Raw genomic sequence first — 21,852 nt, forward strand, 5'->3', positions numbered from 1 at the left:
TCTCTTGCAATCCCAGCAAGTATATAATTTGCAAACATATCCTACAAATTAGCTGTAATTATCCTTTAGTGACAGCTCTTTGAACTAAGTGGAAGTTCTCTTTGCCTTGTGCTCTGAGCAAAGTTGTGTGAGTATTCAAATCGTTGCAAGAAAGTCCAGCCAAAACTTTCTTCTCCTGTCAAAATGGGGCAACCAAGAAAAGATTGGGGTTTTTGAGTTGTTTGCTTGAATTTTTACATATTAAGGTAGTAACGTTAGGCAGGTGATAAGCCTCTAGTAGTAGTTGAGTTTCCATAAGAATTTGAATGCTAGTGTCAATGCTGGCTGAAGTTAGAGTGGTACAAGTCACTGCTCTCTTTGTCTTAGATTTGTGCCAGGCCCTTCACAGTGTTTCGCTGGTGCCCAGGTGTTCGAATGCGCTTTAAGAAGACAGAAGTGTGCCAAACATGTAGCAAGCTGAAGAATGTGTGTCAGACCTGCCTGCTTGACCTGGAATATGGTGTGTAGCTGGGGTCAATTTACCAAAAACTGGAAGTACAGATTAAGACTTAACTCTGCTTGTCTCCTGTCTCTGCATAGTTTTAATACATCTCTAAATAAATGTGTATCTCCATGACTGTGCGCCTAGGGCATGGAGATGCATATTTATGTAGAGGTGTTTGTATGAGAGAGAAGTTGAACAAATTGACTATGACCTCTTCTGGGATATACCAGAAGGCACATCTATATGCCAAATGGTGCTCCTGTCTGTGCATAAACTTTCCAGCTCATTGAAGACTACATCATGTCTAATAATTGTATCAATTCTAAAATAAGATCTTCCCATACACACTAGTGCTGTGATGTGATTGTTTGTGTTCATACTACTGAGTTGCTATGAATTTCCAAGTGTGTTTGGACTTTGATACCAAATGGATCTTACTCTAACTGTAGAGAGGATTAGAATCTTGACATTGCATGCTTTTGTTGCTGGCAAGAGTGAAAATAGTTCCATTAGTGACACTAGATGTAGGATGAGTTATATTTGTGATTAACTGAATCCCACTATTCAAATATGTTTCAGTAGAATATGCAGAGGCTTTTAAAAAACTAGACAAACTTTCAGTCTCATTCAGTTCACTGTTCACGGCAGGTGAAGTAATACTATCCAGAGGTTATTAATTAATGCAGTGTAAAACAACGAATCAGTACAGATTTGATTGCTCTTCAGGACTCCTATCTCTGAATACAGCTACCTTAGTATGTTATAATAACCATTTTTGGTCTTTTTGCTTTCAGTTAATATTAATTTTGTTTTTCCATTTAATTTTAGGTCTACCTATTCAGGTTCGAGATGCAGGACTCTCTTTTAAGGATGACATGCCTAAATCTGATGTCAATAAAGAGTATTACACCCAGAACATGGAGAGAGAAGTAAGGAATGCATTTGTAACAGAATCTGTTGGTGGCTTATTTCACTTGTGCTGTAGATGAAATGAACTAGATAATCAGACAAACCAGAAAGTTTTCAAGATTATGTGCATCAATTTCCTGTCCCAAGCAATGAAATATGCATTTTTTACCTACTGCTTAGATTTCGAACTCTGATGGCACAAGAGCGGTTGGTGCTCTAGGAAAAGCTACTTCTACCAGTGACATGTTGCTTAAACTGGCTCGGACCACCCCTTACTATAAACGCAACCGACCCCACATCTGTTCCTTTTGGGTGAAAGGAGAATGCAAGAGAGGGGAAGAGTGTCCCTACAGGTACAGTTTTGTTTGAAAAGCTAACATGTTCATGTAATGGAAGCAATGCAGTGTCTTCATAAGCATTTTTGCAGATGTTGCACGAAAAATTACATAAAAACAGCCATGCTGGGTCAGACCAACGGTCCATGTTGCCCAGTAGTCTGTCTTCCGATAGTGGCCAATGCCAGGTGCTTCACAGGGGATGAACAGAATAGGGCAATCATCGAGTGATCTATCCCCTGTCGTCCACTCCCAGTTTCTGGCAGTTAGAGATTTAGGACACGCAGAATGGGGGGTTGCATCCCTGACCATCTTGACTAATAGCCATTGATGAACCTGTCTTCCATGAACTAATCTAATTATTTTTTTGAATGCAGTTATACTTTTGGCCTTCACAACATTCCCTGGCAATGAGTTCCACAGGCTGACTGTGCGTTGTGTGAAGTAGTACTTTTGTTTGTTTTTAAATCTGCTCCCTGTTAATGTCATTGAGTGACCCCTGGTTCTAGTGTTATGTGAAGGGGTAAATAACACGTTCTTTATAGTTCTGGTTCTCCAGACCATTTATGATTTTGTAGACCTCTGTCATATCCCCCTTTAGTCGTCTCTTTTCCAAGCTGAAAAGTCCCCTCTCTTTCTAATCTCTTCTCGTATGGAAGCTGTCCCATACCCTTAATCATTTTTGTTGCCCTTCTCTGGACCTTTTCCAATTCTAATGTATTTTTTTTGAGATGGGGCAACCAAAACAACGCACAGTATTCAAGGTGTGGGCAAACCGGTGATTTATATAGTAGCATTATGATATTTTCTGTCTTATTATCTATCCCTTTCCTAATGATTCCCAACATTCTGTTCGCTTTTTTGACTGCTGCTGCACATTGAGCAGATGTTTTCAGAGAACTATCCACGACTTCAAGATCTTTCTTGAGTGGTAACAGCTAATATAGACCCCATCATTTTGTATATGTAGTTGGGATTATGTTTTCCAAGGTGCATTACTTTGCATTTATCAACGTTGAATTTCATCTGCTGTTTTGTTGCCCAGGTTTGTGAGATTCCTTTATAACTCTTCACAGTCTGCTTTGGACTTAACTCTCTTGAGTAATTTTGTATCATCTTCAAATTTTGCCACCTCACTGTCTACCCCTTTTTCCAGATCATTTATGAATATGTCAAACAGCCCTGGTCGCAGTATAGATCCCTGGGGGATACCACTATTTACCTCTCTCTGTTCTGACCATTTATTCCTACCCTTTGTTTCCTGTCTTTTTAATCCATGAGAGGAGCTTCCCTCTTATCCCAGAACAGCTTACTTTGGTTAAGAGCCTTTGATAAGGGACCTTGTCAAAGGCTTTCTGAAACTGAATGTTAACTTGACACATATCACCAGTGAATGAATCCCTTTGCAGCAAGATCTTTCTTGATCATACTGTGTGTATTCAGAAGTGAGCTGAAACATCAATCACCATAACAAATGCAGCTTTTCTCTTACATTGTTCATTGCCTCTCTTTGCAACATCAGTCCTTGCAGCAGAAAATACTGTCCCACAGTCAGTGATCTGAACATATCTCAGCAAGTAACTTTGTTTGAAATCTGGCTCTTAAAATTTCACGGAACCTTGGTTGAGCTGTCCGAGCTGCTATTTGTTAAAACTCTAAGTGGCAAATGCTATAATAAATTAATAAGTAATTTGAGTTCTTCGGGCTCTTTAATTGTTTCATTCTGGTGTGATTATTTGAATGCTGTTAGTCCTCAGATAGCCTTTTAAGGAGAAAGGTGGCTGTCGCAGTCGTGTTAGTCTGGTGCAGTTGAAACAGTGCAATGTTATGAAATGCTTTGTTTACTATACTTTAGACACGAGAAACCTACAGACCCAGACGATCCTCTGGCCGATCAGAACATCAAAGATCGTTACTATGGTATTAATGACCCTGTAGCTGATAAGCTTCTGAAACGGGCTTCAACCATGCCTCGTCTGGACCCACCTGATGACAAGACCATTACCACGCTATATGTAGGAGGCTTGGGAGATACCATCACCGAGACTGATCTGAGGTACATCGGTACATCTTAGTTCGCATTTGCTTTTCAGCTTGATGCCTTGATAACTGAGAATTAGCTTGCTAAAGTTTTCCTAAGATGCTTGTCACGGTGTTCATCTTTAGCAAGCATTTTGTTGAGGTTGCTGTGCCTGAATGAGAATGAAGGAGGCCGTTCATCCCTTGGTTATGCAGCCCCTTCGTTTGTCCATACCAGTCAGAAGTGAGTGACCGCTCTTGTTCACTTTTCCCTAACAAGAAGCTGGCTATTAGGTCTATTTAGAGGAGTGCAGAATTCCTGGAGGTGGGAATACGGTTAAGTCTAAGCACCATCTTGTGTGCTGTGTTTAAATTCTTCTCTTCCACCTCCACCAAAAATCCCCCCAAAATGTATCATTGCTGTTAATGCTCAGAGGATCCCATTTTGCACATTTACAATTGAAATCCCCTGATCTAACCTCCGTCCTCCTAATTCCTGAATTCTGAAGAAACCCCTGTTAGAGCCTGGCACTGTTGCTGCATAATTGTATGTAGGGATTAAAGGTCTGTGACAGGCATTTCCCCTCTTTTCTAACACTGGATTTGAATCGGTGATATAGAGGGGAAAGGATGCTTGTCTTCCAAGGGTGTGAGCATGTGAGACCTTTAATGTTTTATGTTTTTATGGAGAAGAGGAGCAGAATCCAATTTTGCTGTCCTTTCCTTGCAGAAATCACTTCTACCAGTTTGGGGAGATCCGGACGATAACAGTGGTACAGAGGCAGCAGTGTGCATTCATCCAGTTTGCCACACGGCAAGCTGCAGAAGTGGCTGCTGAGAAATCCTTTAACAAGCTTATTGTCAATGGACGCAGACTCAATGTCAAGTGGGGGAGGTGAGCAAGTGGGAGAGGAAGAGGGGAAGCATTTATTTCCTTTTTGGAGGTTTTCCTCTGGATATTGTTTTGGGAGAATCCACTTTTAACTGAGCACTTCAGAGTCATGTACTGTTCCTTATTCAACTCAAAAGCAGTCTTGGTGCCTTAAAACAGAAGCCAAGTGTGTAAAAGACCCAAATATTTACTGGGTTGCCTGTCTTTTGGTGGGGAGTGAGGTGTTGGAAGGTAATTGGCATTGGGTCGCTTTGAGAAATTCTGTTTTGGGGTGGGTATGCTGCTGTCTGAAAAAACAGCACTAACTCCTTTCGTGCCAACTTACCAAGTCCCTGCTGCTAGCATTCTGTAAGCTCTTCATCCTTGGCCTGAAGCAGTGGGTCTGGGATTGGTGACGTAAAACACTCTCTTGTGAGCGTCTGCCCACTCTGTCACCTCCCTCTTCAGTTCTAATGCTTTTGGCTTTGATTTCAGGTCCCAAGCAGCAAGAGGGAAAGAGAAGGAGAAAGAAGGTACTACAGAATCTGGTATAAAGCTGGAGCCAGTCCCAGGACTACCTGGAGGTAAGGGAAATGGTTCCATACCAGTGACTGCCCTCTCAAACACAGAACAGCAAGTCACTTGCTGCCATGAGGCAGAACAGAGTTACACTTCTTAGTTTGCTCTCTCTACCATTGGGAGCTGGGGCCAGTAGGGCAGCTGCACATTCCACTCTCAGAGCAGTTAGTGAACCTGGGTTCGAATAAGAGCTGGCTGGAGAGTCTTGTATTTATGGGCAATGAAGGGATCTTTGGCTAGAAAGAAATTCAAGGTGCCTCAAGGCCTTTTTTACAGGATGATTGAAAAGTTACAATGGTTACAATAAAGGCACTTAAATAATTGAGACCTTCTGTGGCATAAGCTCTGGTTGTGTGTTCTTGAGCCATTCAGTGTCATCTGTTGGGCAGGCAATCCCAGTTGTTTAGGGTAGGGTGGAGGGATAGCTCAGTGGTTTGAGCATTGGCCTGCTAAACCCTGGGTCGTGAGTTCAGTCCTTGAGGGGGCCACTTAGGGATCTGGGGCAAAATCAGTACTTGGTCCTGCTAGTGAAGGCACGGGGCTGGACTAGATGACCTTTCAAGGTCCCTTCCAGTTCTAGGAGAAATTTTAAATTTTTAAAAAAAATTTGATTCAGGTGGCTTTTTGTTGTGGAAGGGTCAGAGCCTGTGGAAGGGATCACGGCTGTTACTCTAGAGGTTCACTGGCATCCTGCGTCTGTTAGATACACACTGCTAACAAAGTTCCTGTCAGGAGAGACAGTTGCAGCCACTCCCCTTAGGGCCAAGGGTGGGTACTTGCTTATATTTTGCCTGCTAGCTTTCACCAGTAACCAAGGGATGTTTGTGTCTTGAAGCTCTTCCCCCTCCTCCAGCTGCAGAAGAAGAGGCGTCTGCAAATTACTTCAACCTACCTCCCAGTGGCCCTCCAGCCGTGGTTAACATTGCCCTGCCCCCACCTCCCGGCATTGCTCCACCCCCACCTCCAGGTAATTCCCTCCCCCTTCCCCCTCAGTGGGGAGAGGTAGAACTATGTCCTTTACCAAAGAGGCCTGGAATCAATCCCTACTTGCCAGATTACCTACTAGCCGGTGCCCTTGTGTGGTACCTACTAAGCACGATCTGGGTTTATGAAACAGCTTGTGCTGTAGAACTGGCTCTGTTAGACAGAACTGCCTGTGGGGTAATATGTTCTCTGCAAAATTCTGCAGTACCCAGGAGAATCCCATAAACTGTGCTGAGGCCCACCCTGCTTAGCTGATAGGGACAACATGGGGTTTACATGGCTAACTTTTAGGAGTGACTCTAAACAGACAGAACGTTAGTGTCAATATTTGACTGTTTGTATATTCAAAACGTGAAGCCTTTTCCCTGTGGAACTTCAGGAGGGTTGAGTTTGTCCAAATGCGCTGGATGGTCTTGTTACCCGAATACTTCTGGTATGCTCAGTAGTGAAAACAAAACGTTCAGAAGTTCATAATATAATAGGGAGCAGGGGAACAGCACTTGCAGAACTGGAATCTGCACTGTCACTGACTAGCAACATGTTCTCAGCTGTTCATTATGCTGCCAGAAAGGTTAAAAGGGAGTAAATTGGGATTCCTCAGGAATTGGTGAAGGAGGAGAGGGGGCTCCCTTTCCCTGGGCTCAAGTATGTTTTGCTTATCTGGCTTGAACGACAAATAGGCAACAGTAAAATACTTCATCAGGACGCCTGGTAATCTGACACTTGTGTTCTGTGTCTACAGGTTTTGGACCACACATGTTCCACACTATGGGGCCTCCACCTCCCTTCATGAGAGCCCCAGGCCCCATCCACTACCCTTCTCAAGATCCACAGAGGATGGGTGCCCACGCTGGGAAGCACAACACTCCCTAGCACCCCATTGACCTGTTCACCGTTTGAGTAGATGTCATTTTTTTGGTTCCCATGGTAGCATAATATGTTCAGCTGTGGGCGAGCTGGAAACTAAGCCTTGCTTCCTGCTTGCACGCACAGAGCAAGCTGAGCTCTGTTATGTTGCCACTAGCTAATCTGGTCATTCATATAACCTGAATCATTCACTTACTATCGTGGGTGGGTGGGTGTGGGGGAGGAATGTGGAGAGACGTGATCTAGAGGGTCCATGAATGAATTGTACTAGAATTACAATCCCATCAGTGTATTCAATTTTGCACATTTTGAAATAAATTTGTCTCCTGGGAAAAAAACATATCTTCAGCCGCTTTGATAGCCTCAGCAAGTTCCACCCTGGAATGGATTGGGGTCTCTTGTGCAGACTTAACTGGAGATTTTCCTAGTAATATTCATTCCGGAGTCAAATAACTAGTGATTCATCATTGAAAAAAGATACCAGGTCCTCTAGCACTAAGCCAGAATGCTCCAAGATAACACTGAGGGGAAAGGAAACTAGCATCAGGGGCACAGCTTCCAGGGATTTCTCCTTCTACTTACTGTGACTTTTTTTCCTCTTTTTCGGGTTGCTTTTCTTCTGATTGTGAGAAACTGGAGAAGCCTAAGCCCCTATAGTCAGTCAGTTACGTGCTAGGTAATGCATACAATTCCCCTACTGCCAATTCCAGCATGACCCAGACAGATGCTCAAGCAGCCATCTGTTTCATATAGGCCAGCTGGGACCTTTCTGCCCCTCACCTTGGGGAATGAACATTGTTACTGAAACTGCCAGGAATGAGGCAGCAGTAATACTGCAAGCTCATCCAGTCTGAACTATCGCTTTTGTGGCCTTTGTGTAAAATGGCTCTCAACCTGTGAAATGGACCAAACCATTTTTCGTTTGATAGGTTGTGTGATTCTTTTTTTTTTTTTTTTTTTTTTAAGAGCTCTGTGTTCAGCATTCACCCTGGTGCATCTGTTCTCTGTATAAAGTCTGTAATTTAATACAGTGCGTAGGGGTCCAGGTGGGGGGTTTTAAAGTACCAAAGTCTGTTGCTTTGATGTAACTGATCTGTAGATATGTTTTGGTAAACAGACACGTGTGATGAGAGAACTCCTTATTTACTTGGTTTTGGTTTTTTAATTAAAATGGGCAGATTTTCCAAATGTTTGGACCCTGCTTCCAGAGGCAAAATGTGTCTGAGTATTGTCTGACCTTGTTTGGCCGAGCCCTCTGATGAAGAGTGGCGTGAGATAGCGAGAGTACAGCCCCAGTTCTGCTTCACCACGCTGCACTTTGGAATGCTTAGGTGCAGTGTGAAGTTCTGACGTTGCAGGCACCATGTCGGATCTTGCATAGGAGAGTACAGTACTCTAGGGGGTGCCCTTGGTTAGTGCACTGGCCTTTCCTCTCTGGAGACTTGGGTTTAAACTTGGCATAGGTTAGAGGGAAATGAGTGTTGCTGGTCTCAGGTTTAGCCCTCAGTCAGTAAAAATATCAAAATACAGCACAACTGGGTACCGTTCAGCAGCTCCCAGAATAGCCTGTTACAGGACAGGCTTTTGACGACCCATTGACAGATCTGTGCGGGGGAAGCTGGCACAGCACCTGTTTGTACTGGGCTTGACTCAAGCCAGTCAGTGCCTTATTCTGCAAGCACTAATTTGACAAGTATTGAACGGAGACAAGTTTTCAAATGTAGCTGATTTATTTTCTGCAACCAGATTTCTGAATGTAAACATGGCCTCCAGCTCACAGGCAAAGGGGAGGGAGATGGGCTCAGAGCTGGACAGTACTTCATAGGCATAAACCTTTAAACACGTAGACTGGCTTTTTTTCTTGTTCAGTTTGCCCAGGTGTGCTTCTGGGGGCGGGCAGAGGAATGCATGTTCCCCATGTGAGTGTTGCATTGCAGTGGTGAGTGCCCCAGGTTGTAATTAACTGAGGTGCATGCTTTTCCTCTGGATGGTCTTGTTGGCATTACAAACACAGTGGTTGTATGTTACGTTATTTACAAATAAGGCAGCCTTTTAAAATTGCACTTTTACCAGCCAGGATACAAAATTACTTGCCTGGCCTAACCACAACGATGCAGAAATATATCTATTATTACTCACCCATTCAAAAAGAAAACAAGACCAGTTTTGCAAGGTTACAGTACGATTATCGTCCGAATTTGACAAAAACAACTAAACAAATGTAGAAACTGCATAGTTGACCTGGAGTTTTTCTATTAGCCAGGGTGAGTGGGAGTGTTCGGAACATACATGGGTTCTGCTCTGCCCTTTTTTTTTGGGTAGCATTCTTCCTTTGATGGATAGCTTTGTTTTATATACTGTGCTTGTGTGCATTCAAAAGGCTGTGGTCAAAACACCCTTGTTGACCACTTTCTGCACGTGTTGCATGAAGGTCTTGCTTGCCATCGAGGTGTTTGTTATGTAGGATGTCCTCTCTTCCCTAGTGGGACCCCATTAATGTTTCTATCAAGCATTGATTTGTATGATCAGCTTGGCAAGTACTTCAATACAGAATCATTGTTTTTTGGGGCTCCACCAATTGTGTTCTGCATCTTAAATTGGCAGGATCTGATCCTGACTATTATTGAAGTAAAAAAAGAAAATCTGAGCACATCAGGCCCTCCGTAGATCATTGTAATCAAGTGGTGTGAATATGAAAACCATGGTGTGTAACCTCAGACAGCAACTTGTTAGAGGTAGGAAAGGAAGTGTAACACACCAACCAGTAGCTAGCAGGGAAAATGGCATAGGTTCCTGATTCTCCCAGTGGGGTATTGGTGATCTCAAGCACTCCCCTCCTTTATATGCAGTACGCGTTTCTGCCTGACAGCCAGCCCCGCACACCCCGCCCAGGGTTTGGTTTCTTAGCAGAGTTGGATGTAATTTCCTTTCACATGCTATCTCCTTATGTGTCAGAAAGCCATTAGTAACTTATTTCACTCACATTCCCCAATTACCCCACTGCCTTATCATCCCCCATCCCCCGCCATCTCAACCAAAATTACATTTTTACAGCACTGCCCTTAAGCTGGGATTTCTCTGAGCAGCCACCACCTGTCACTGCTGGTGTCAAATGTTTCAGCAGAACAATTGCAAGGCGACTTGATGTGATGACAACTGGCTCTTCTGCCATTTGCCACAACACTGGATCGAGGACAATGTGTCTGCTCCAATCGGACTGTTCCGTAGTATAATGATGGATGTGGAAGTTTACTGGAATCCCCTTGTTTTATCAATGAGAACTTGGCTGGTCAATAACGGACATCTAGGAAAACCTTGTAACGGGGTAGCCCAGGAATGGCTCTAGATGTGAGCTTGCTGGGGGCTGTGTGTGGAAGTGGATGACCTACTGTGCCACTGAGCCGTCACAGGGTGCACGGATAAGAATATCCTCTCCCCTTTTCTGCTGTGCTGAGGAGTACCTCTACCAGCGATTTAAAACAAAGCATGATTGAGCCTAGCAGATAAAGCATCTGTGGGGTAGGAGAGGGGAGTAAGATTACATTACAGCTCTTCTGTCTCTGGTAAAATCCGTACCCAGCCCTGGGGTGCTCTGTTAAAGCTGGGTCTATTCCAGGCGAGCTCCAAGCTGTTCGGGGAGTCTGTCTGAGCCTCCATCTCCAACCCAGGCACAGTGAACATGTCATTGAGTAGCACTCCACCAAACGGGGTCGGAGTCCTGCATGCACAAAGGAAGAAGATTTAGCCTTTTCATGGGGGTGGGGGTGTACTTCCCTTGGTAGCCACGGCTGGAAGGAGCCTTCGGGACTAGCTGCTCCTTGAGCATCCAATTGCAGCCTTGTCATCTAGCAAGAGCCATCAGTTGCCACCCCATGTCATGAATGGCAGCTGTGCTCCTCCCAGCCACCATAATCCCCCCTACTCTGTCTGTTTTCCCCCAGCCCCTCAAAAGCTTCACCTCTAGACTGAGCCTCAGTCAGCTAGCCCTCGTCCAAACTCCTGCAGAGAGACAGGGGCGCTGGTCCCACTACCTCAGCACCCTTGGTTGGGATGGCAAGGTAGAGCTGGGAGTCAGCCCCCACAGCTACTCCACCCCACTTCCCCTTAGCAACCCTGCCAGCCTCCAGGTACGTGTTGAACAAGGAGAGGCATGAGAGAGACCCCACACAAGAAAGGTCTTGGGGCAGCAAGTCCTATCCTCTGCTCTCCTTTGTAAAGCAGAGTGAAGCCTCTTAGGTGCAGCCAAAGCCTTCTGGAAGGGGCTGCAGCTGCGTTACCCCCACCTCATGATCAATGCTGTCGTACATCTCTTAACAATCAACCTGCTTTCGGCACCAGGGCAGCTTCTCTCGGAACGTGACGAAAGGGAGCTTTTGTGCAGTGGCCTGAGCTGTCATTTGTTCCTGGAGAAATGATACAAGGGCAGAGGTGTATTCCCGTGGAGCAGCTAGGGTTGTGCTGAATGTTAGGCCTTCGTTTAAGGCAGAGCTCTGTTTTGGGGGCAGCGGTAAAGGCTGACTGTGGGGTGTATCTGCAAATGTCTGCTTTGGAAAGCATGCTCTGGTACATTGTCTAATCCGTTACTCGAGTAACGTGGCATCGTGTCTCAGCAGCGTCCCAGGGATTGCATGTCTGAGCCCCGCTTCTGGGGGAAGTGTGGATGATGAAGGCTTGTTCCAGAAATGCTCGGTTCCCCCAAGGGGTATGTGGCAAGGTCGTTCTCAAAGCCTTGTGTTACAGCTCACGTAGGGCAGGTACCATCTCTGCGAACCTCTTCAAGGTCTTTCATCACCCCTCTGCATTTTGTAAATAAACCAGCCTGCTTGAATTCACTCATTGGAGAGGTCGTGAACTTTCCACTGGTCTATTACAAATGTGAAATACTCCAGGGTTCATCTTGCTTCATAGGCAGGATTTCTGTCTTCTCGCTTAATACAAAAGGCAGCATCCGTTTTGCTAACAGCTTTGGGTTGGATTTGTTTGGGGTGGGAGGATAAGATCAAATGAAAAGAGGTGATTTTCAAAATCAGGACCTTAGCTCCACAAGGATCACATGTTTTTTTAACTCAGTTTAAATCTGAGGTCTGTAAATTCAGCTTCCCGGCACTTTGTGCCTCACTGAGGAGTTAAAATGGAGGTGAGAGACTTGGCGTTAAATTAGCATCTAGCTGTATTAAATGTCAGTTTAGGGCTTTAAATAGAAGAGCAGCAGTTCAGAGGGGAAATAACAGGGTGAAGCTAGGCAGCCTAACACATCATCTAGAAACATGCCCCTTTGAGTTTCTGTCCAGAAATAAATACTGAGCCCAGGGCCGAGAAACATGACCAGCCCGAGAAACTAAAGAACAAGTGACTGCAGCACCTCCCCCGTCCTTTACCGCGTATGACTGATGGAGCTGGGGACGGGAAACATTCTAAATACTTGAATATGTTGGGTGGTAAGGAAATAACAATAGAAACCCCTTGGCTTTTCCACCCTTTGCTTCCGGCTGGCAGCATCACTTCCACGGTGGCCTTGCTTTCTGCTAGCTAGCTCATGTGCTTCCCTGCTAGTTACACCGTGTCTGGTGTGGGAGGGGGTTGGCGAGTCCCTCGCTAATATCTTACATTTATACAACACCTTTCATCTCCATAACTTCCTGCATGACTCATGCAGTCACCTTAGGGTTCAAATAAGGCAGCTGGTTAATGGGGCCCACCAACATTGTACAGCAGCTTAGGGCAAGAAGTGAGGAGGAACTCCGCATCATCTGAAACTGTAGCAAGAATTCAGCTAGGCAGGATGTAATTATTCAAACAGCAGTTTGGCCAGGGGACCAGGGTGAGCCCCAGACCTACGCTCATGAAAAGGGATTTTTGGATCCTCAGTGACCAGAAGGGGTCAGGGCCTCGGTTTTATGATTCAGCTAAAAGATGTTGCTATGTAAGTTCAGTGCCCCCAACTCCAGGCTAGGTTCCTTGTTCTCTACTGACTGAGAAGTGAGAACACTTCTACTGGAACCCCACTCCTGCTGTCTGCAGAACCCGGGATTCCCTTGGCAGTCTCCCATCCGAGGACTTTACAAACCCAGCCCTACATAACAAAGAGGAAGGTTAACTCTTGCACGGAGTGCCTGGAGCTGCACCCTTTGCTGGAGCCACTGGTAGAAGAATTGTGAAAGTTCAGTCTCCGGTGTGTGGCGGGAAGGAATCAGGTGACTTTTTAGCACCTTGCATAAGGATTAACCTAGTGTCCTAGCTGCTTCTGCAGCTATCTGTCACCTTGTGAAAACTAGCCTAGCGCATGAGCTGTCACTTAGCGTGGCCATGGCCTAACAGGTGTGGGACGGAGACTGCTCTGAGCATAGGTGCCAACTCTGTGGTTGCTCCATGGCTCAAGCACCCATGGAAAAAAAATAGGGGGTGCTCAGCACCCACCAGCCTCACTGGTTCCAGCCAGGGCTGGCCGCCGGTCAGCTGTTTGTGTCCCGTTGCAGAGAAGTTCAGGGTGCCCCATCTCGGTTTTGTGCTGCACGAGACCCCTGTCCTGCCCAGCCTTTCCCGGGGATGGTTGCTACAACAAGCAGCTAAAATAGGGTTGCAAGAAAAATTGCATATAGCAGCTCTTAGCAAGGTCTCCAGCCACCTTTTCATCCCCAAGCCTGACCCGTGCCCCAGGCCGAGTCCTCCATCAATCCCCAGCATATCCCAGCAAACATGGTGGATGTGTCAGGTGCCCGTTACCTGTTGAAGCTCCTCAACTCGAAGTGGCTGGGTTTCCTGGGCAGTTCAGGCAGCTGGCTCTTGCTCTCCATCCGGTAGTCCTCACTGAAGAGGAATTCCTGCCAAGGGGAACAGTAGCCCTTGGGGATGGCAGTGAAGTTGAACTTCTCCGGTGGGACGTCCTTCAGCGGTCCAGAGTAGCCTGCGTTTGGGAGACAAGGCTTTCGTTACTACAGCAGACCTGCAAGGTAGCAGCCAGCCAGCTTCACTGGATCGTCAGGCCTGCCCGGGACTGTCCTCGTGTGGACAGGACCTCTCCCCTCTCATGGGAAGGGCTGGGAGAGCAGTGGAGCTGGCTAGGACATGTTTTTTCCCATGAAAAATGTAGAGAAAAACTATTTTTTTTTCTTTTTATCAAAATGTTTCTTTTGTCCTATCACCGACATTTCAGATTGTTGGGGTGTTTTTTTTTTTTTTTTGACAAATACCTGAAAAAATTTGGCAAAAATGTATTCGTTTAAAAAAAAATTCATTTTTTTTAATCCAAAACCCCAACTCTTTTTCCATTGAAAAAAACACTTTGGCAGACAATGCCCAGCCAGCTGTAGTGACCAGGTTACATCTCTGCAAGTGACATCTGTGGGGGGGAGCGGGAGGGGAAAGTAGGCTTTCCTTGCTGTTCCCTGATTGGTTATGGGTGGGGTTCTCATGTTCTGCCAGTGGGAATCAGGGGGGGCCACACGCCTTCTATTGATAACAAGTTCTGCAGGTCCGGCTCCTCGTTACTTCACTGAGGTAGCTCCGTCATGGTGTTCTTTTTCTGTGGGCAACTCCTTACCTGGGGCCAGGGACTCGGGATTGAGGGCTTTACTCATTTGTAGGACTTTGTTTGTCTTCTTGGGCACTTTGGGAGGGGTCCCCTGGCCTGCTGCTGCCACGTGAAGCTCAGTGCGATAGTTCTCCTGGCCCTGGGCAGACTAGAGAAGAAAGAGCAATAGGAGAAGGCTGTGGACAGGGCACCAGGAGAGGTCTGCTTCGCTTTGCCCCTGACAACTGAGGTAAGGTCTTGTGGAGAAGATGGAGTAGCAAAGGGCAGGGAAGGAGACTTAGTCACGTCTCCTGAAGGGTGATCGCTTTTTATATTGCACTAGCTAGAGCCAGGCATGGCGTGGCCAGGTGCGGTGCAAGAACTCCCCACGTGCACTTCTGCTAGCGCGCCTTAATGCATTGCTGCAGCGTCCCCTGCTCTGCTAGCCCCAGAACTTCACATGATTCCACCAGTGGCCCTCAGTGAGGACCTACCGGCCCCCTGTTTTCTAATCTTTGGTCCTTTCCAAGACACTTGCATGGTGAATTTGTGATGAACTGCTAGCATCTTGGAGGAAAACTACCACCTTGCTTCACTGTTGCCTGCCCCCATGAGATTGTCAACCCAGGCCTCCAGCCGTGGAAGGATACTTATGGAGGTTGGACCCGTGGGGCTCCTGCCTCACTCAGAAAGAAGGAGAAAATGAAATCCGGGTGAAATACGCGTACCTTCATCCCAACTGAATAGGCCAGCATGCAGAGCAGGCCCCAGAGGGCCACTTTCCAAAGTGCCTTGATGCAAAGAGCATGCAAGCACCCTGCTGCAGGGGGTAACAGCAGCCTGCCAGCCCCCTCGCGGCCCTTTCCAGCGTGTCCTTGCTCAGTGAACGCAGGGAAAGTGACAGGACGCCAGGCAAAGCACTGACCTACAGCTGCCAATGAGGCTACTTCAGTAACCTAGCTCCAGCCCAACTGGCTAGCGCCATCCACTGCTTCTCTTTAAATAAGGGTGCCCCAGGGACACTCACCAGCCACGCGTCCGGTCTTCCCACCAGGTCCCCCTCAGTGGCGCCGTGCGAGCCGCCTGCTGCCATCCTGCTTGAGCTCTGCGGAGGGCAGGGGGAACGACGTCACTCTCTGAGGGGAGCAGGCCCCACACGCAGCCCCAGTGCTGTCAGCAGAAGGGCCGGTGATGCACGTGGTTTCAGAGTCCCGTTTCCTGGCTCTGCCAAGGGGATCGTTTCCACAGACACTGGCAGTGCCCTGTGGTGACAGCCCGGCTCTCCTCACAGCTGATGGCGCATGGGCCCACAACAAAGATGGCTGCCTCCCCCTCACACTCCTTCCCGTTAAAACATGCCGTTACAATAACTGCGCAGGGCTTCCTGTTAACTCAGGGATCCTCATATCCTGGGCTAAGAGGCGCCCTGGTAGGCCAGGATGCTGGTGTAACACGTGGGTGTTACAGCTCCCCCTCCGTGCTGATCTAGAGGACCGGCTTTATTACAGCCCTCCTCCATTTCTAGAGCTTCAGCTCAAGCTGCAGCAGCTCTTGTCCTTAGCTCTGGAGGGCCCTGGTTCAGTCCCCGGACTGTCAGCCAAGAGCGTGACCATCATGTGACCCAACACGGTCAGCTGAGATTTGGGTTCCCATCACGATGAGGCGACTCACGGCTCTGTAGCCAGTAGGATGCTCCAAGATGAACTTCTGCACCCGCTTCTGCCTCTGTTGGAACAGCTGGGAGCCCCTGTTTGTCTGCAGAGACAGCTCTTCCACCATCAGATCCTGGGGGATGCTGACCTTCTTCCCCAGGTCCAGCTGGGGGACTGAGGACACACACACAGCAGGGCAGTGAAAGCACAGGTGTTGCAATAGGGGGTTAGGCTCTGAGCGAGGGGCCAGTGGCTGTGCATGGGGAGCCGGGAGAGGTGAGGAGAGGGTTTGATTGACTCAGCCCCTAGGAGTGACAAACATCTGGCATAGCTCTGCAGGGCCCATCAGGCTGGTTCAGAAACTGCATTGATGGGAGCCACATCCAGGCAAAGAGGTGGGGACCAGGGGGCCTTGGGGAGGGGAATGAAAAGGGAGGATAGTAAGAGGATCCTGGTGCCGGGAAGGGCTCAGAATAACCTCTAACGATCTGGGGTATGAGCCCCATTAGTGTTAATTGACAATGTACCGTTCGTTCATTTGGAAAGTCCAAGGAGGAGACCAGTAACATTAATACCCCTGAAGTCCAGGGGATTTTTGCCAGTGTCTTCAATGGGAATGGGATCAGCCCCAGTGGATTGCATGCGGCAACCTGGGGCTACACCGTAAGTCAGTTTAGCACAAGGCATCTCTTACCATCTCCCATCATTTCCGTCACGATGGCCATCGCCTGCTTTTTTCTCTCTCGGGTGTGGTCCGAATGCATAATTGGGAACATCTTCTCACCTGGAAAAGAAGCAGAAGCCCAGCAGGGCTCACACATCAGGGCAGACCCTGGCTGCTACCCACACGTTACCCCCAGTTTGCCAATTGCCCCGTCCCTGGGAAGAACTGATCCCACGTGCAGTTCTGAGGTTCGTGTGATGGCTTTTTGCAAAGGTTACCCTGGGGCCCAGCTTTGCTCCCTTTTGGAAAATATGCACAAAACCAGAGAGAATGCAGCTGGAAAAAGGGGGTTTCTCTTCCGCTTTATGGTCATAGGAACTGTATCATGCCACCACATCACCCCAACTTCACTGCAAACATCTCCCATTCATTTCAGGACCAGCTCTCCATGTCTCTAACACTATAGAGCTGTTCCAAGTGACCACATCCTGGCCCTCTGTGCTCTCCTCCCCGTTCTCCTCACTATTCTTGGATTAGCTTCTCTCCAACCCCCTCACACGCTTCGCCATTGCTGGTGCGAGAGCCGCCTTCTCCGCAGCTCCTGCCATCTGGTGCTGTCTCCTGCAGCAACTCGCCATCTGAAATCTCTTTGCTCCCTGCTCATGCCTCTTAATTCTGCCCTCCGTTGCTGGCTTTATGATTGAGCCACTTAATGTATTCCCCAGGCCAAGATTTTGCACCAAGGCTCTCTGTCCCTGATACAATGCACCGGCCTGCATTAAACTCTGCCAAGCACTGTGGGAGGCTGTCTTGTACGAAAGACGCTATTCAAAATATACAAATTAAGGTTGCATTGCATTGTATGCTGAGCTTTCTGAGCTCAGCTACCCCTCTGCTTAGGCCCTGAAGCAAGAGCCCTTGTGACTGTTAGATTAGTTAGCTGGTGCCACGTTTATTCATAAGCGTCTGCTCCTTTATGTTTAATTTTGCTGTGACTTAATGCCTTGCAGTGGTGAGTTTCTCAAGCTAATGAAAATGTTGCATGTTTCCTTATATGTATTTTAGGGCTGTATTCTACCCTAAGTCATGGTACAAAACCAGTGCTTGGAGCATGGGCAGAACAGGGATCTATGATTTGATCAACCAATCATATTTCTGTGCCATCTAAGCCTTTTAACTTGTACCCTCCTGAAGCCAACAAGAAGCTCAAATCAGTCACTTTTGCTCTGTTTGCAAGTCAGCCTCCAGGAAGGCCCTCACTGGGCGTTTCTTTAGAGAGAAAAAAATAGTCCCCATCTCATTCCTCCCCCCACACCACCCACGTAGAATCACAGACTCATCAAAGTGTCGGGCTAGAAGGGATCTCAAGAGGTTCTCTAGTCCATCCTGCTGCACTGAGGCAGGATTAAGTATACGTCTCCCCCCGTGTGGTGCACGAACGGAGGGGGTCCCCCTGCCTGAACGGGGCAGCAGGCCAAGTTAGCAGCACCTTGCTCTGCTGTGTGGGTTTCACTACAGAGACCATGTCTGCTCCTCGCTGCCCCCTGAGCTCCCATTTAGCCACGGTCTATTTTAAGCTCCTGACCTTGGTAGAGCGGGGAGTTGTAACCCTGATCCTTTGGGCAAAGAGGACGGCGCCTGGTGGTTCTTGGGAGCTGGAGGGCTAGGTCGGGAGATGCTGGGCTCCCCTTAGGAGAGTCTGATGGGAGTTTAAGGCCCTGCAGGAGCCGCAGTATTCCTAGCAAGCGACTCTGCTACAGCCATAACAGAGAACCGCAGGGGCTGCTTGAACAGGGAAGGGGGGAGTTGATACTCCCGATATATGGCAGCTCCTCTAGGACTCGGTGACCCAGCGGGACATCCTCACCCCATTGAAGTCAATGGGACTTTTGTCCTCGCTTTCAATACAGCCTGGATCCCCACCCCCCAGCGATCAGAGAACGCACAGCTTCCCCACCCTTAGCACAGCTTGAAAGGGGGAACTGGCCTCCCCACCCGCAGTCATGCGGGGTCCTTGCCTGGCAAGATCTCTGGACTCAGAGTGGGTTCGTGTTCCACTCCCTATTTCTAGTGTCGCCAAGCACTGGCGTATGGGTTTGCCATTGCCCCTCCAGAGCCCAGGCAATGGGTCTGAGAGAGCTCCTATTCACCCCACCCCATTATCCAAGAACTAGAGTCACTCCATGGAATTGAAAGGCAGCAAATATCAAGCAACTGACAGGAAATGCTTCGCTCACCACAGCCTGTGGAACTCACTGCTGCAGGGTATTATGGAGGCAAATACCCCATTTCCAGCAGGCCCAACGCACAGCCACGGATAAGATTAGCCTCTGCAGCAGCACTAATAAGGAAACATTACAAGACACCTCATGCTCCAGGGTATCAGCTGATCACCAGCTGGGTGCAGGAACAAACTTCCCCTCCAGTGCAACTGGGGCCATTCTGGGGGTGTTAGTCTCTGCAGCATCCAGTATGAGTCACTGTGGGAGGCAGGGTATGGGGCGAGATGGCCCATTGGCCTAGCTGTGCATGTGAGTAGCCATTTCTATGTAGTGTAGCCAACAACTCCACCGCGCTGCCCCCACTTCCCCCCAGCTCCCATGTCCTGGGCTGCTGCCCATCTTGCCCACAGCAGCGGCTCCCTGAGAGCTGCCATGCCTGCTTTGCTAGCCCCCATAAGGGGGTTCCTCAGAGCCAAGCTGAATGCACCTAACCACCTCCCCAGCCCTCCCTCTTCCTCGGGCTCAGGGATGGAGACCCCCCATGCCCAGATCTGCTGCGTGGCACTCAGGGAGCCAACCGCTGGCGTGGCGGCTTCTCACTGTGGCTCCTCCACGTCCATTTGCTCATGTCACCTGCACTTGTGTCTTTTCGATTGTGAACCTCCCAGGGCTGGGAGGGGCTAACTCTGGGTCCGGATTTGTACAGTGCCAAGCACACCGGGGCCCGGGCTGAGCCCCTACCGAAATAGATGTGGGCAATAACACTTCCAGCCCAGCCTGCTGGGGTGGTGGCTTTTCCTCAACACCCGAACACACGAACGCAGGACAAAGCCCTCTCCTGCCCAGCTGTCAAGATTCTCCTCACCAGCACCAGATACCCTGTCCTATTTATAGGGCCCTACCAAATGTACGGCCATGAAAAATGCATCACAGACCATGAAATCTGGTTTCTCACCGGGAAATCTGGTCGTTTGTGTGCTTTGACCCTATACTATACAGCTTTCACAGGGGAGACCAGCATTTCTCAAATTGGGGGTCCTGACCCAAATGGGAGTTGCAGAGGGGGGTTGCAAGGTTATTTTAGTGGGGGCCACGGTATTGCCACCCTTACTTCTGTGCTGCCTTCAGAGCTGAGCATCCGGAGAGCGGTGGCTGTTGGCTGGGTGACCACCTCTGAAGTCAGCGCCCCGCCAGCAGCAGCGCAGAAGGGTGGCATTACCATACCATGCCACCCTTATGTCTGCGCTGCTGCTGGCAGCGGCTCTGCCTTCAGAGCTGGGCTCCCAGCCAGCAGCTGCCACCCTCTGGCCACCCATCTCTGAAGGCAGGGCAGCAAGGGTAGCAGCACGACCATCACCCCCCCTAACCTCGTGACCACCCTCACAACTCTTTGTTGGGTCAGGACCCCTAGAATTGCACTGTGGAATTTCAGATTGAAATAGCCGAAATCATGAAATTTACAATTTTTAAAATCCTATGACAGTGAAATTGACCAAAATGGACCCTGACTTTGGTAGGGCCCTAACTATTAACTCTCCAGGTTCCAGCCCCCAGTGAGTCTGAGCTGAGCCAGCCACACAGAGGCTAACAAGCAGCTGGGGGAAGACAGCCTGCTCCTCATGGGGGTCAAACTCCAGTGTGCTGCTGAGTTCCCTCCTGCTGCTGCTGAATGTAGCAATTGCTATTCCTCCCGAGTTCAGAGCCCAGCTCTTCGTACCTGACTGTGTGACTCCTTGGACGCTGTCTTGCTGCGATGCTGTTAGATGAAAGGAGCTTTCCCGCTGCGCCCGCTCCGCCCAGGGACTAGGCCTGGGTTTGGGATTCCTTAACAGCTTTCACAAACCTACCCCAGAGCCCAGTGTTTGCCGGTAGCCCCTGTGTCTTTCTTACCCGCTCTGTGCCTTGCTCGCACTCAGCCTGGACCATCGCTGAGATTCCTCGGTCCTAATCCATGTTACATCAGACATTTATTTCTGGCTGAGAAAGGGGGCGGAGGCAGCACAGACCCTGGGGAGCCAAGCTCCAGACCGTTAAGAGCATGCACACACACACACTCGCTCATGCTCAGACATACAAAGCCATATGTGTGCACCCAGGTAAGGAGTTTACACACAAATGCATAAACATGCCCGTATATATGGAGGCATTAGCGATTGTACAGCACTTCAAAGACAGACAGTGCCAGGGAAGTGCTAAATGCCCTAGCGGGGGATACAAATGAATGCAGGCACGAGAGAAGGGAAGCTAGAGGCTTTCTTCAATAATGCCAGGGCAAAGGGGTATTTGATTAAAATCAAAGACAACCCATTTACGATAAATACAGGGAAATACTCTGTTATGCGCTTCTTATTTATTATCATTATTTTTGGAGCACAGAGCACTTTGCAAAACATAGAGACAGAAAAGGCCCCCTGCCCCAAGCTGTTTACTCTAGAATTCAAATGAAGGGCACAATAAAATCGGTGGAACTCATTGCTACAGGATATTATGGTGGTAAACAGTGCAGTTCACAAGCGTGTTAGCAACTTAGAGGGGTAAGAATAGTATCTGCAGGGCCAGTAACAAGAATCAAATTACAAGAGGACACAAACTTCACAGTTCAGGCCTAAGCTGCTCACCAGCTGGGGTCAGGAAGAGTGGCTCCCACGCTTGGCCGGGCTGTGGGATAGCACCGCACAGTGAGGTGCAGGCCTGGAGCTTCCTCGAGCATCCCATTGGCTGCTTTGAGCTCTTATTTAGACTCACATCTGTGTAAT

At 48.4% G+C, this 21,852-nt stretch overlaps 2 protein-coding genes across 3 annotated transcripts in view; one reads left to right on the forward strand and one right to left on the reverse strand.

The window, feature by feature from the left end:
- Window positions 1-8,264, forward strand: part of RBM22 (RNA binding motif protein 22) — an 11,493-nt gene extending 3,229 nt beyond the window's left edge. Inside the window, exons 4-11 of the mRNA XM_034779559.1 lie at window positions 367-499; window positions 1,313-1,413; window positions 1,574-1,746; window positions 3,584-3,784; window positions 4,478-4,642; window positions 5,114-5,202; window positions 6,033-6,164; window positions 6,924-8,264. Of these exons, the coding sequence (XP_034635450.1) occupies window positions 367-499; window positions 1,313-1,413; window positions 1,574-1,746; window positions 3,584-3,784; window positions 4,478-4,642; window positions 5,114-5,202; window positions 6,033-6,164; window positions 6,924-7,054 (1,125 nt within the window). The 3' untranslated portion in view covers window positions 7,055-8,264. The remainder of the gene's footprint in view (window positions 1-366; window positions 500-1,312; window positions 1,414-1,573; window positions 1,747-3,583; window positions 3,785-4,477; window positions 4,643-5,113; window positions 5,203-6,032; window positions 6,165-6,923) is intronic.
- A 511-nt stretch (window positions 8,265-8,775) lies between these two features.
- MYOZ3 (myozenin 3) lies at window positions 8,776-21,116 on the reverse strand. Of its 2 annotated transcripts, XM_034779561.1 has the most exons (7): window positions 20,987-21,116; window positions 16,905-16,994; window positions 16,230-16,384; window positions 15,586-15,663; window positions 14,589-14,727; window positions 13,772-13,952; window positions 8,776-10,766 (listed from the first exon to the last, which is right to left on the reverse strand). In XM_034779561.1, exons 2-7 carry the CDS (start codon window positions 16,984-16,986, stop codon window positions 10,592-10,594), a joined length of 810 nt encoding a protein of 269 aa, XP_034635452.1. In that variant the 5' UTR covers window positions 16,987-16,994; window positions 20,987-21,116; the 3' UTR covers window positions 8,776-10,591. The 2 variants fall into 2 exon arrangements, with proteins under 2 accessions (XP_034635452.1, XP_034635451.1); XM_034779560.1 differs by lacking the exon at window positions 20,987-21,116 and having other exon boundaries at window positions 16,905-19,427.
- Window positions 21,117-21,852: the final 736 nt, after the last annotated feature.

The sequence above is a fragment of the Trachemys scripta genome, chromosome 8 (assembly GCF_013100865.1).
Source record: "Trachemys scripta elegans isolate TJP31775 chromosome 8, CAS_Tse_1.0, whole genome shotgun sequence".
Classification (NCBI taxonomy): domain Eukaryota; kingdom Metazoa; phylum Chordata; order Testudines; family Emydidae; genus Trachemys; species Trachemys scripta.